Genomic DNA, 13,425 nt, shown 5'->3' with positions numbered 1-13,425 from the left:
CTTATTGCCTACTAGAGTACTAGTGATGGACAGTGTGTCGGGCTGGGTTGGTGGAGAGTGAGCCCAAGCCCACACCACGAGGCTGGACTGGGGATTTGGTGGCCCTGAACCGTCGGTTGGGCAAAAAGGATAGCGGGCCAGGTAAGTTGGGCAGTTCGGGCTGGGAATAAGAGAGCCCAAGCCCAGCCCCGCCCAGCCCAGTTGAGAGTGGATTGGGTGGGCTGTGATAGTGCACCTGCGGGCTAGGGAAGGAGTGGTCCAATTAACGGGCTGGGTTAATGTGGGCTGAACTGGTCCGCATAATTGTCCAGCTCTAAACTACAACCAACACCTTCGTATCATCAATCTTTGCCAAAATAAAAGTAAATAAATACCCGAGACGGAAGAATAGTAGAATACTACTCGTACGTAAAAAGTCCAGTCCTAAAGCTCCTGGCCTCCTGCCACCAAACTAGCTCACTCGTCACGAGTGGCAAGTCAGCCCCATACGCTCGTCTTCCTATTTTCCAGTCTGTTTTCGAGGTTAGTTTTTGTACACTGTTTCGCGATTACCATTTTTGCATGCATTTCTACTTTGTTAAAGCGCAATGCCATATAAACAGTGAATTACCCGTCTCGAATCCGGAATAAACTAAATAATCCGCTCCCCATTGACTTGTTCATTACTTCATTTTTAGAACTCAGTAAAAATGAACTGACATCACAATTTTTATAAATGAATACCCTTTTGTTTACAATTTCATAGTTTTACTTTGTCTTATGATTGCAAGTTTGTAAATTGTAACCCTATTTATAAATGATTTTATCATATTAATTTTGAAATTCCATACTATATTTTGTGGATTTCCTTAATTAATCAAAAGAATTATGGATTCCAACAAAATATATGTAGCAATTGGAGAAGATGTTGAAGAAAGAGAATCAACTCTTAGATGGGTTTTGAATGGGTTTATGGAATATACTATTTGTGTTATTTATGTTCATGTGCCCGCCAAGAGGATTCCTTTGCCAAGTAATTTAATGTCCCTATTTTTTTGGTGAATTATAGTTCTTCTGTCCCGGTTATTTGTTTACCTATTTCATTTATGGGTGTATGAGTCATGAAGGATAATTTAATCATTCACGTAACTAATTGTCCACTTGTCAATCAACAATGATACCCAAAGAGGCAGAGATGGCTCCCTCCTCTTTCACGGGTAGTTGTGCCCAAAAACAAAGGTAAGCAAATGACCAGGAAGGAGGGAGTATAAAATATGTTGGGTGATTTTGGATAAGTAGAGCCCCAATTCGATGGCTGAAAAACGGTTTCTCACTAGGTTATTGAGAATCATACCACCCTTTTTGTACCTCTATGCTTTTTTTTCGTAAACCCTGTATTATTGATGTTGTCTCAAGATAACTGACTCGTATTTTGTTTGGTACATGTTTTCATAACAAGCGTACCCATTTTATCGTAGTTTATGACCATTTTTATTAGTAAATCATTTTATATTATGTGTACTCATTTTATTACGGTTGGTAGTATGTTTGTTTTAAATTGTAATTGGACTCCCAAAAAAATTATTTAGAGACCGTCCGTGAGGAGACATATTCGATTGATCGAAAGTGTTAATGTACGCAATCTTATCCAATGATTAAATAATAAGGATTTGGATTTAACATACATGAGTATGATTTTTTGTAAGTGTTAGGGTGCAAACCCTTGTTGTGCGGAAGCGTGAATATCCCGTGTTGGGCCTCTGCTGCATCTGTGTCCACAGACTATAATAGTACGATATTGTCCGCTTTGGGCCAAGCCCTCACGGATTTACTCTTGGGCTCCTTCCCAAAAGGCCTCGTACTATTATATTTAGTAGATACTTATAAAGATGATCTTCCATCTTTATTCTACCGATGTGGGACAAGGGTTTGCACCCTAACAGTAAGGATTTTAATGGGAAATTAGTTTTTTTAATTTGTTGTCTAAACTTTCATACTACAGGTGGTTTAGAACTTCCTGTGCGTTTAGTCAGGAAAAATGAACTTGAAGCATTCAGAGCACAGGAAACAGAAAAGGTGCTACAAATTCTTGATGATTGTATCAAAATGTGTGCTGTACTTCGAGTAAGACTTCGTTGCTCATTGTGATTATTTTTGAGCATAACATAGGTTGATTTTGTCAAAAAAATTCAGGATGTTACGTGCACGATTAATTCTTCTTCAATTTTGTATTATGTCTTGGTAACTTGTTTAAAATGTTACATGAATGAGTTTATCATTATCATCATCGTCATCATCAATTACTGTGATTATCACTGTGCCTGAGAATCGGCTTTAGCTCCATGTAAAGTAATTGACCGAGTTCTGCCTTTGTGATGGCTTGTTATGCTGTTCACTTGTTCTTATATCGTAAAGTTGCTACTTCTGTCCTTTTTGAAGGAGCTAAAAAAGACGCGGTGTTCTTTTGGCTTTCGGATATAATGCACTATATTTAAAATGGATCTAGGCCATTTGCACTTCTATTATTCGTCAAGTGGTAGATGTTTGTTTCGTTAGAGCCTCAACTGAAAAGAGGCATTGCTAATCATTAGGTTGACGATGATCATAGAATTGTTAGTTAGCTTCCATCTAGTGTCATCTTCAGTGGGACTTGTTAAGCGTGCTCCTTTGTACAGGTGTCTTGTCAGACGACATTTGTTGAGAAGGATTCCATAACGGAGGGAATATTGGAGCTCATATATCAGCTGAGAATACAAAAACTAGTGATGGGTGCGGCAGCCAACCATAAATATTGGAGGTTTGCATACAAGATTTGCTACTAATTTCCATATAATACTCTGTTGTTTTAGGTTAAATTGATTATTTGTGACTATTCATATGCATATCATACTCTGGCATTCCTTTTTTTTCCCTGATAATGAAGGGGGATGACAAAACTGAGGTCACGGAAGGCGACAAATGTGCTTCAGTTTGCTCCTGACTTCTGTCATGTCTGGTTCATATGCAAAGAACATCTGATCTATAAAAGGTTCTTCTTTTCTAGGCCTTCGGTTTTGTTTGATTGAGCTGAATCTTGAATGTAGCCATGTAGGTTATGACTTATGTTACTGTTATTAGTTTGGCCTTCTTTATGTTAGGTCGAGTGATTAGCAATAGTTTCATTGGAAGTTTCAACTCCATATAGTTACACCACCAATTTGGTGGTTTAAACTGGTAAACAAGGTGAATGTATGTTAAACTAACCCAGAAAAAGTGAACGAAACAAGGTGAAAAGAAACACTTAGCAATCTTTGACGAATGGTTCACCTCATTCCAAAACACATTGTTTTCCAATTGACCCAAAAAACAACCGAATCTGAAATGACCGAACCTGTAAGAACCACACATGAATCTGGCCTGAATGGCATGTTTTCCAAGTCTAGTTAAGACTCGTTAAGATCTTTATCGAAAATATTGGGCACTGACTTGATGTGAAGCTTACCATTTTTTTTTCTTTGCTTGAGCGTAGGGAGAGTGTGTTGGAACAAAGTGTTATGGAACAAAGTCTTTATACTGAAGAGATGCTGCCAAATTCATCTGAGATTGATAATCAATCTGACTTTGGAATCCCTTTTAGTCAAGAACCACTGACCCATTTGAGACATTCTGTACTCTGTGATCATGAACGAAGTCCCGTTAAACCTGGCCAATCATCAACGGTCAGTTATTCACAGTCATTATCTGGTATCATTTTACCCGTTTCATCATTTGTCAATGAAGATTTCACTGAACAACATGTAGCCGAGTTTTCTAACGTGCCTCAGAGCCGTAATCAGCATCTAGGTTCATCATCTCCTTCAGTACGCACCTATATCTTTTTCCCTTCTTTTTTGCTCTTCTATTTTGGAGGATCTCAACACAGTGTTAATATCTAATCTCTACTGGTTTTCCTTGTTCTTTCTAACCATATATTTTTATGGGAGAACTTGGCAGGCAAAACCAGTCGAAAGCCCTTGCTACGAAGAACTGAGACTGAAGAAAGTGATGAAGGAAGAAGCTGCAAACATGAAGAAGATGCTCTCTAAGGTATCACTGAAACTCACAGAAGCCCTGAGTCACAAGATGTCACTTGAAAGACAAGTTGAGAAATGCCATCTCAAGTTAGAGAACTTGGAGAGGAAACTATTCTCTGAAATGGCATTGTCTCAAAAATACAAAAATGAGCGCTACAAGTTGCAGATAGAACACGACGGTGTTCTCAGAGAAATTCAAGAGTTGAAACAACCTCAGAGATTCCTTTTCGAGTTCCCTTACTTTGAACTCCAGAAAGCCACTAACTGCTTTGACCCATCCCTTAAAATAGGAGAGGGAGGCTGTGGGAGTATGTACAAAGGCTTCCTTCATCATAATAACGTGGCAATTAAGCTTCTTGCCCCTAACTGTGTGCAAAATCATCGCGAATTTGTTGAACAGGTAATTTTACTTGGAAATCTTTTCTTTTTTCTTTTTTTCTTTTTTGGTTATTTGTAGTTTTGTGCTGTGATTAATCACGAGCTGCGACATTATATGTAGGTCAGCTGTCTAAGTAATCTTCGACATGCAAACATTGTTATTCTCATGGGTGCCTGTCGAGAGCCTTGGGCTCTCGTTTATGAGTATCTTCCTGGTGGGACCCTTGAGGACCGACCTGCATTGCCCTGGCAAATGAGAATCCGGATAGCCATGGATATCTGTTCTGCACTCATATTCCTTCATTCAACCCAACCTACTGGCATTTCCCATTGTGACTTGTCGCCCAAGAAACTACTCCTTGATGCAAACTTAACCTGCAAGATAACTGATTTTAGTCTACTCAAAAAGGACACGAAATCAATGAAGCTTGAGTTAGATGTATATTCTTATGGGATTTTAGTGTTGTATTTATTGACCGGAAAACAAGCAGCCTTGGGGATAGTTAAGGAAGTGGAGTGTGCTTTGAAGATAGGTGCTCTTAATAGCATATTGGACCCTCTTGCTGGAGACTGTTCTTATGTTCAGGCTGAACAACTGGCACACATGGCTTTAAGGTGCTGCAGTACAAACAGAAATGACTGCCCTGACCTTGCATCTGATGTTTGGAGGGTTCTTGCACCTATGCGAGCCTCATGTTCGAGCTTATCCTCATTTTTGCTGGCTTCTCCGGACCAACCACCTGATTGTTTCATATGCCCCATTCTCCAGGTTAGTTTTGGACTGCCATGTTAATTGCATCATAATCACAAGTTATTCTCTGGTGTAGCAACCTACAATGGAGGAGCTTCATGTTTTTGTCTATGATAGGTAGCAGCTTTAGTGCTCTTTTTCATAATCAATACCAACATAATCAATAATTAATGATCAATACCAAAATATTGACTTTTTTCTACGATAGGTACCAAGTTGCCTTCTTACTCTAGTTTTTTTTTCCTACTTTAAAGGTGCTTTCATCTAAGAGAGGGATTTTAAACGTGGGTGAGTGAAGATTTGTACTTGAATGATGACTTTTTGGACTTTTTCGAGTAGGTTAAGAATGGATTTTTAGGCGACTTATACCTATCATAGAAAAAAGTTAATATTTTGGTATTGATTACTAATTATCGATTATGTTGGTACTGATTATGAAAAAGAGTCCTTATATTGGTATTGTTTATCAATTAACCTTTTTTTTTTTTTACACAATAAAAGCATGAATTTCAAAATAAGGAGGGAGATTTTTCAAAAGTTTGATCTTTCACTCTTTCAACATAAATTGTTGTTCTAAGATAAAAAAAATACACGGTTATTCTCATGAAATCGTAACTAACTCAAAACCTGTAAGCTTTGATCATCATGTGATAGTAAGGGTTAAGAAGACAGTAGTTGAACATTTGCAGGAAATAATGGAGGATCCACATTTTGCTGCTGATGGGTTTACATATGAAGCAGAGGCTATTAAAGGCTGGCTCGAAAGCGGACACGATACTTCACCTATGACTAATATGAATCTTGCAAATCTTAATCTTATTCCTAATCGTGCTCTTCGGTCAGTGATTAAAGAATGGCAACAGTTTACATCAACTCAGTAAATAGCTCTTTCAGCTTAATGAAAGCTCAATTTGTTGTACCTGTATCAAATTTCTGTTATATAGCCCGTATTGGATCTTTCGAGTTTTGAGCATTGTATTTGCAACCACCTTGCAGTTTGTGGCTGAATTCCTGAGTTTACGCTGCATTTGAATCTTCTTCAAGTCCTACCTGTCTCGAACCCAGAATAAAGAAAATAATTGGCATTGACTTCTTCATATGAAGCTAAAGTCAACTAACATCACAATATTATACAATTAGAGGAACTAGTAGCATATTTGTACATACAATTTGTGGAACTAGTAGCATATTTGTACGTTTTTACATTTCTTCACTTTGAAGTTTCCTTAACATTACTAGTTTACCAAGACTTTGTCTAATGATTGCATGTTTTCAACCCTATTTATAAAGAACTGTCTTATATTAATCTTGAATTTCAATCAGCTTGAAAATTCTGGGCAAAAAAAGAACATATTTTTTTGTGGGTTTTCTTGTTTAATCAAAGAAATTATGGATTCCAACAAAATATATGTAGCCATAGGAGAGGATATTGAAGAAAGAGAATCAACTCTTCAATGGGTTTTGAAAGAGTTTACGGAAAAGACTATTTGTGTTATTTATGTTCATGTGCCTGCCAAAAGGATTCCTTTACCAAGTATAATTTAATTTCCCTGTTTTTTTTTTTTTTTGGTGAATTATGTTTCTCGACGCAATTTTCATCTTTGGTTATTTGGAAACTGTCTCTGTGTGTTGTTGACACAAGCTTGCATACATCCGAACCCCTTACCCTGGGCAATGGTGATGTTGTTGTTGGTGAATAATATGAAAAATGTTTGGTCATTTTGTATTGCTAGCTGCCTAATTCGGATCGAAAGGGGTTAAATGTATGCAATCTTATCCAATGATTAAATTCAAGGATTCGGATTTGACATTTATGATTATTGTAAGGATTTAAATTGGGAATTAGTTTGTTTTTAATTTGGTTGCCTAAACTGTCATTACAGGTGGTTTAGAACTTCCTGTACGTTTAGTCAGGAAAAGTGAACTTGAAGCATTCAGAGCACAGGAAACAGAAAAGATGCTACAAGTTCTTGATGATTGTACCAAAATGTGTGCCTTATATCAGGTATGATTTTTTTTGCCCATCTTTTTTTTCACATGACAGAGAAATTGATTTTGTCAAAAATGAATTCTTCTCCGATTCTGTGATATGTTCTTGTAACTTGTAAGCTATTTAGTACTGCGTATGTATATGATTGAGTTCATAATCATCATCACAATGCCTACAAATCTACAATGGTTTTTACATCATAGAGTTGTGATTTCTATCCATTTTCGAAGGAACTAAACAAAGATGCGTTGTTTTTTTTGCTTTCGGATATAATTGACTAAATTCAAACTGGCTCAAGACCATTTGCAGTTTTTATTTTTGATGATATGGTAAACATTTGTCTTGTTTCGGTTAAGGTTCTATTGGAAACAGCCTCTCTGTTATTGCTAGATACGACTTGTGTACCGTGCTTCTCTCTACAGGTGCCTTGTGAGACCAGATTTGTTGAGAAGGATTCCATAACAGAGGGAATATTGGAATTCGTATATCAGCTGAAAATAGAGAAACTAGTGATGGGTGCGGCAGCTAACCATAAATACCGGAGGTTTGAAGTTTGAAGTTTGAATACAAGATTTGTTGCTATTTTCGACATTATATTTAGTTGTTTTGGTTAAGAGTGATTATTTGTAACTGTTCATTTGCACTCGTACTCTGACATTCCTTTTTGTTTCATTGATACTGAAGAGGAATGACAAAACTGATGTCCGAGAAGGCGACAAAAGTGCTTCAGTTTGCTCCTAATTTCTGTCATGTCTGGTTCATATGCAAGGGCCATCTAATCCATAAAAGGTATATGCAATGGTTCTTCCTTTCTAGAATCTGTCAGCTTCATTTGATCAAACTGTTTCAGCAATAGTTTCATAGGAAGTTTCAACTCCATATAGTTTCACCGCCAATTTGGCGGTTAACAAAAACTGATAAACTAGGTGAATGTTTGTTAAACTAACCCAGAAAAACTGAAGAACATTATCGAAAATGCTGGGCATTGACTTGAGTGTGAAATTTACCATTTTTGTTTTTTTCTTTGCTTGAGCGTAGGGAAGGTGTGGTGGAACAAAGGCTCGATGCGGAAGAGATGCCATCAAATTCATCTGAGATTGATAATCATTCTGATTCTGGAACCCATTTTAGTCCAGCACCAGTGACCTGCTTGGGAAATTCTGTACGCAGTGGTCATAAACGGGGCCCTGCTAAAACTTGCCGATCTTCAACGTTCGGTCATTCAATGCCATCATCTGCTAAAATTCGCGTATCAGAATTGAAAGCACCTTCCTTTTTAACTGTTTCATCATATGCCAAAAAAGATGTCACTGAGAAACATGAGATCGAGTTTTCTGATGTACCACCTCAGAGCCTTTACCAGCATCTAGGTCCATCATCTCCTTCTGTACGCCATTTATACCTATCAGTTACTCTGCATAGCAAGGATTTTACCAGTTTGTCTTAACAAAGCTATAGCTTGATATGAAACTTCACTTCAGCTGCATATTACTTGTCGAGTGTTAACAGTGACACTACTTCCAACCATGGTATAATAATGCAGTATTTGTTGATGATGTGGTGACTGTCTATAATTCTAGTTATTGGCTGTGATTTCAACTGCGTTTACCAAATCGATTAAATTTTCAGTTCTTATTACATGACATTTGAGTTGATTTTACTTGTGTTTAGTCTACTTGCTTCTTTTATGACAAATACACCCATGTTTCCCTTTATATATGTTGATATTTCAGATATTCATTGATCGGCTAGTCGCGGCTGAATATTAGAATTTTTTTCTGGGATGCTGTTTAGTGGGAAAAATTATGTAATGCCGGTCTAGAACCCTGTTATATAACCCTATAACAGCCATCATGTAACATAATAGACCATTCTAATCCCATCCTCCCGACATGATACTGTGACACTTCATTCGGAGTAGAGCAAATCATGTACTCCTAGTATTTCTTTATCATAGAATATTTGCGTACTGCAGTTTTATACGTGCCCACTTCTATTCTGACCCTCAAAGCCGAGCTAAGTAACACACCTGCTCGAATAATTAACCTCTGAGTTGTGCGGTTGTTTATGTCTTTATTAGCAGGAGAGTAGTATCACTGTTACTCTCAACAATCAACTTGAGCAAGGCCTCTCCAAGGCTGAAAATTCTTGGTGTAAAGCTTACAGAAAATCAGTAAGTTCCTGGAATGCCGACAGACGAGCTATGGAAACCATTCGCAAGGTAATTTTTTAAAACATGTCTCACTTTAAGTCTTTAACTAAATACTCTGTATGTTTGTACTTGTAGTATGCTACAATAGAGCGAATAATTTTAGCGATTTTGAAGATGCAATTCCAATGTATTTTTCATTTTGGGTTATCCAAAAACAGCTCTTTGTGCCCTACACAAGGGTAAGGTTGTATACATGTAACCCCTTGTACTTGACATAGCAAACCGTGTAAGGAGAGGACCACCCGGTTTTGTGTAGACTTTGGCACATGATTTGAACCATTCCAAGATAAAATATCCTAGACAAAAATGCTCTAAACTCTTCATAGAAGGATCCTAGGCCATAAAATACCGTATGTTATTTGACGGATTTTGATTTGAACCTTAAATTGGCCGAAGGACCAAACCCGGGCTCCAATCGATTTGAGGTGGCTTGTTTTGCTTCACCTACACAAGGGTAAGGTTGTATACATGTAACCCCTGTACCCGCCATTTGGATAGCCCTTGAGGCACTGTGGTTATGTTGGTGTTAGACTCAACTCTTCCTAGTTGAAACATTTTTCTTTCATCTTTTTCTCTCTTCAACTCGCGAGGATCTCAACGCAATGTTAATACAGACATATAGTCCTTTTTCTTTCTTAACTATTTTTTTAGGGAATTTGGCAGGCAAAACCAGTCGAAAGACTGTACATTGAAGAACTAAGACTCAAAATAGCTATGAAGGAAGAAGCTGCAAACATGAAGAGCGCATTGGCTAAGGTATCACTGGAACGCAATGAAGCATTAGACCACAAGATGACACTTGAGAGCCAAGTTGAAAAATTCAATCTCAAGGTGAATGAGTTGGAGAAGAAACTGTTCTCTGAAATGTTATTGTCTCAGAAGTATAAAGATGAGCGCGACGAGTTGCAGATAGAAAGGGAAGGTGCTCTCAGAGAAGCTGAAGAGTTGAGAAAGCAACTTGCTGAACGACATTCGATTGATCCTATCGTTTCTGAATTCTCTTACTTACAGCTCCAGGAAGCCACTAACTACTTTGACCCATCCCTTAAAATAGGAGAGGGAGACTATGGGAGCATGTACAATGGTTTCCTTCATCATACTCAAGTCACCATTAAACTACTGGACCCTAACAGCGTGCAAAATCGGCAAGGGTTTGACGAACAGGTAATTTTACGTATAATTCTGCATCTTTTATTATTGTGTAAAACCAATTTGCTCGGTGAAAGGTTTTTCCGGAGTTTGCTGATGAGATAGTTCTACTTGGATTTCTGAGTTTTGTATTTTCTTGGTTTGCTTTGTTTGTCAGACAAATGACAATCATGATAAGTTTGGGTTATTCAGACTGTGATTAAACATCAGCTGCGACATTTTATGTAGGTTAGCTATCTGAGCAAGTTGCGGCATCCAAACCTAGTCACTCTGATGGGTGTTTGTCGAGAGCCTTGGGCTCTCATTTACGAGTATCTTCCTGGTGGAACCCTTGAGGACCGACTAATCCGTCACAACCTCCACTCTCCTGCAGTACCTTGGCAAATGAGAATCCAGATAGCCATGGACATCTGTTCTGCACTCATATTCCTTCATTCCACCCAACCTAATGGCGTATCCCATGGTGGCTTGTCCCCCAAGAAACTACTCCTTGACGAAAACTTCACCTGCAAGATAACTGATTTTGGTCTAGTCGCAAAGGACAGCACATTAACGAACCATGAGTCGGATGTACATATTTTCGGAATTATAGTGTTGCACTTGTTGACTGGAAAACAAGCAGACTTGTGGATATCCAAGGAAGTAGAGCGTGCTGTGCAGTTAAATGCTCTTGATAGCATATTGGACCCTTTTGCTGGGGAGTGGCCTTATGTTCAGGCTGAACAACTGGCACACACGGCTTTAAGGTGCTGCAACTCGAACATAAATGACCGACCTGACCTTGCATCTGATGTTTGGAGGGTTCTTGCACCCATGCGAGCTTCATGCTCAAGCTTATCATCTTTGGCTTCTCGTGACCAACCACCGCATTATTTCACATGCCCAATTCTCCAAGTAAGTTTGGGACTTTATGATACTTGCATATCAATTATACGTTATGTTACTCATTATCGTGTGACATGGGTGCGTGTCTAACAATAGCGAATCCAGAATAATTTCTTTCCGGGGTCCTGATTAATATTTAAAATCTATATGCACATAAAAAAGTTATAAATTTATTTTTTTTAGCCTGATAATTAGACAAAATACGCAAAAAAAAAAAAATTTGTCATTCAAGTTGAACATTGCAGGAAATAATGGAGGATCCACACTTTGCTGCGGATGGGTTTACATATGAAGCAGAGGCTATCAGAGGCTGGCTTGAAAGCGGCCACGATACTTCGCCTATGACTAATATGAAGCTTGCACACCAAAACCTGACTCCTAATCGCGCTCTTCGGTCTCTGATCAAGGAATGGCTACAAACTACATCAACCAAGTAAATACGGAGTAACTCTTTCAGTTGTTTAGCTTTTGTTGGAAACTTTTTGTTGTTTGGCCAAAAGAATACAATTCTACATACATTTGGTAAAGAAATCTGTTGTTTTTTTATGGGTTAACAGATTCAAGGAGCCAGATTTATCGTTAGAAGAGTTTTAGATTTGGGTTATGGTTGTATTACACAATACATTCACCAACTAAACTAGAGGTTGTGCAATTACTTCATTGTGGTGGTAAAATCATGAGAGGTGGTATTCGTCTCTTGCCCTCTTAGCTCCCAAATGTCCCGATACACTAAAAAGAAACTTATGTTAAATTGTACACACCCATATACGCAAACAAAAATTTAAACACGTAATACTATCATAGAAGTGATCTAATCGTTGCTTATTTTTATTTTTGACACTGAATAAGGAGAGGGCGATAATTTAAAACTATCTTAGATGATAAATGGATCAAAATACAAAGTAAACGATCGTCCACTCGAGATTCTTAAACTTGACAAGTAAACAAATATTTAGGGGACAGACTAAAGTCGAGAACAAACTTAATTACAATGATCAGGTCACAAGTCCAATGCCCACTTGTGTTCTATGAGTGGAAAAAACGGATGAGATCCGTTATTTAAATTTAATAAAACTAGGTTTGGTGTTCGGCTACGCCCGGGCTACCTTTATTTAACATTTAAATTTTATTTACAAATTATGAGACACGTTCACCTCTCCCGCTGTTAATATTATTACTTTCACTACATCCCCGGTTAATACTATTACGTTCACTACTTCTTCGGTTACTGTTGTTTGTTTTACTATTCGTGCTATTTTTACGGTTAACCCGTTAGTTTTGTCAAACCTCGTATATTTAAATAAATTAATATTTTCTTAAAATCGAATTGTTAGTTAATTTTTCATACTCTTACCGTTGTTCTTACTGTTACTTTCATTAAATGTGTTGTGACTACTATTACTTTCACTTCTCCCGCCGTCATTATTTTTTCTATCACTACTCCCGCATTTATTATTGTTAATTTCACTACTCTCGTTGCTGCTAGTATGACTTCCACTACTCCCGTTGCTATATATTATTGTTGCTTTTACTACTCACATGGAAGGTTACTATCATAATAGTTGATTATCTAGTTGTATTAGAATTATATATTTAAATTAATCTGAAATATTAAATTAGAATATTATTTAAGAGCAATCATTATTATTTACTAATTAAATTACAAATCTAATGAATTATGGAATATTATATTTTTTGAAAATCTGAATTGATTTACTTACCTTTAAATAGTTTCCAAAATATAACATATACTTATATTATATTTATGTATGTTAAATAATTAACATTAATATACTAATTAATACCATAAGTGAGACCCCTTTATTTAAAGAAACTCGCCATATTCTAATATTCTCTAAATTTATACTATTAACCAAAACTATATAATATTTACATTGAAGTCACTTGTTCAGGTCCATCACACAGCGCTAGCGATTTAAAACTATATAGTATAATTAATGAGTATAGATTTATTTAATTACATGGAAATCCCTTGGTTTCTGGAATTAATATATAGTATTGATTGCTA

General features: G+C 37.2%; 2 protein-coding genes across 10 annotated transcripts; both read left to right on the top strand.

Moving 5' to 3' along the window:
• Window positions 1-400: 400 nt before the first annotated feature.
• On the top strand, window positions 401-7,692 carry LOC141605115 (U-box domain-containing protein 33-like). Of its 8 annotated transcripts, none has more exons than XM_074423768.1 (10): window positions 401-522; window positions 1,982-2,055; window positions 2,655-2,776; window positions 2,903-3,007; window positions 3,488-3,818; window positions 3,952-4,431; window positions 4,531-5,178; window positions 5,850-6,037; window positions 7,044-7,165; window positions 7,573-7,692. In XM_074423768.1, exons 3-9 carry the CDS (start codon window positions 2,745-2,747, stop codon window positions 7,081-7,083), a joined length of 1,824 nt encoding a protein of 607 aa, XP_074279869.1. In that variant the 5' UTR covers window positions 401-522; window positions 1,982-2,055; window positions 2,655-2,744; the 3' UTR covers window positions 7,084-7,165; window positions 7,573-7,692. The 8 variants fall into 8 exon arrangements, with proteins under 8 accessions (XP_074279869.1, XP_074279867.1, XP_074279868.1 ...); XM_074423766.1 differs by having other exon boundaries at window positions 1,982-2,103; XM_074423764.1 differs by lacking the exon at window positions 401-522 and adding an exon at window positions 562-1,012.
• A 925-nt stretch (window positions 7,693-8,617) lies between these two features.
• LOC141605117 (U-box domain-containing protein 33-like) lies at window positions 8,618-12,031 on the top strand. Of its 2 annotated transcripts, none has more exons than XM_074423769.1 (4): window positions 8,618-9,371; window positions 10,026-10,526; window positions 10,740-11,405; window positions 11,642-12,030. In XM_074423769.1, the coding sequence occupies exons 1-4, from the start codon at window positions 9,354-9,356 to the stop codon at window positions 11,831-11,833; spliced, it is 1,377 nt and encodes a 458-aa protein (XP_074279870.1). In that variant the 5' UTR covers window positions 8,618-9,353; the 3' UTR covers window positions 11,834-12,030. The 2 variants fall into 2 exon arrangements, with proteins under 2 accessions (XP_074279870.1, XP_074279871.1); XM_074423770.1 differs by having other exon boundaries at window positions 9,237-9,371; window positions 10,014-10,526; window positions 11,642-12,031.
• Window positions 12,032-13,425: the final 1,394 nt, after the last annotated feature.

Source organism: Silene latifolia, chromosome 10 (genome assembly GCF_048544455.1).
Source record: "Silene latifolia isolate original U9 population chromosome 10, ASM4854445v1, whole genome shotgun sequence".
Taxonomy (NCBI): domain Eukaryota; kingdom Viridiplantae; phylum Streptophyta; class Magnoliopsida; order Caryophyllales; family Caryophyllaceae; genus Silene; species Silene latifolia.
This window is presented reverse-complemented; position numbering and strand designations above follow the sequence as displayed.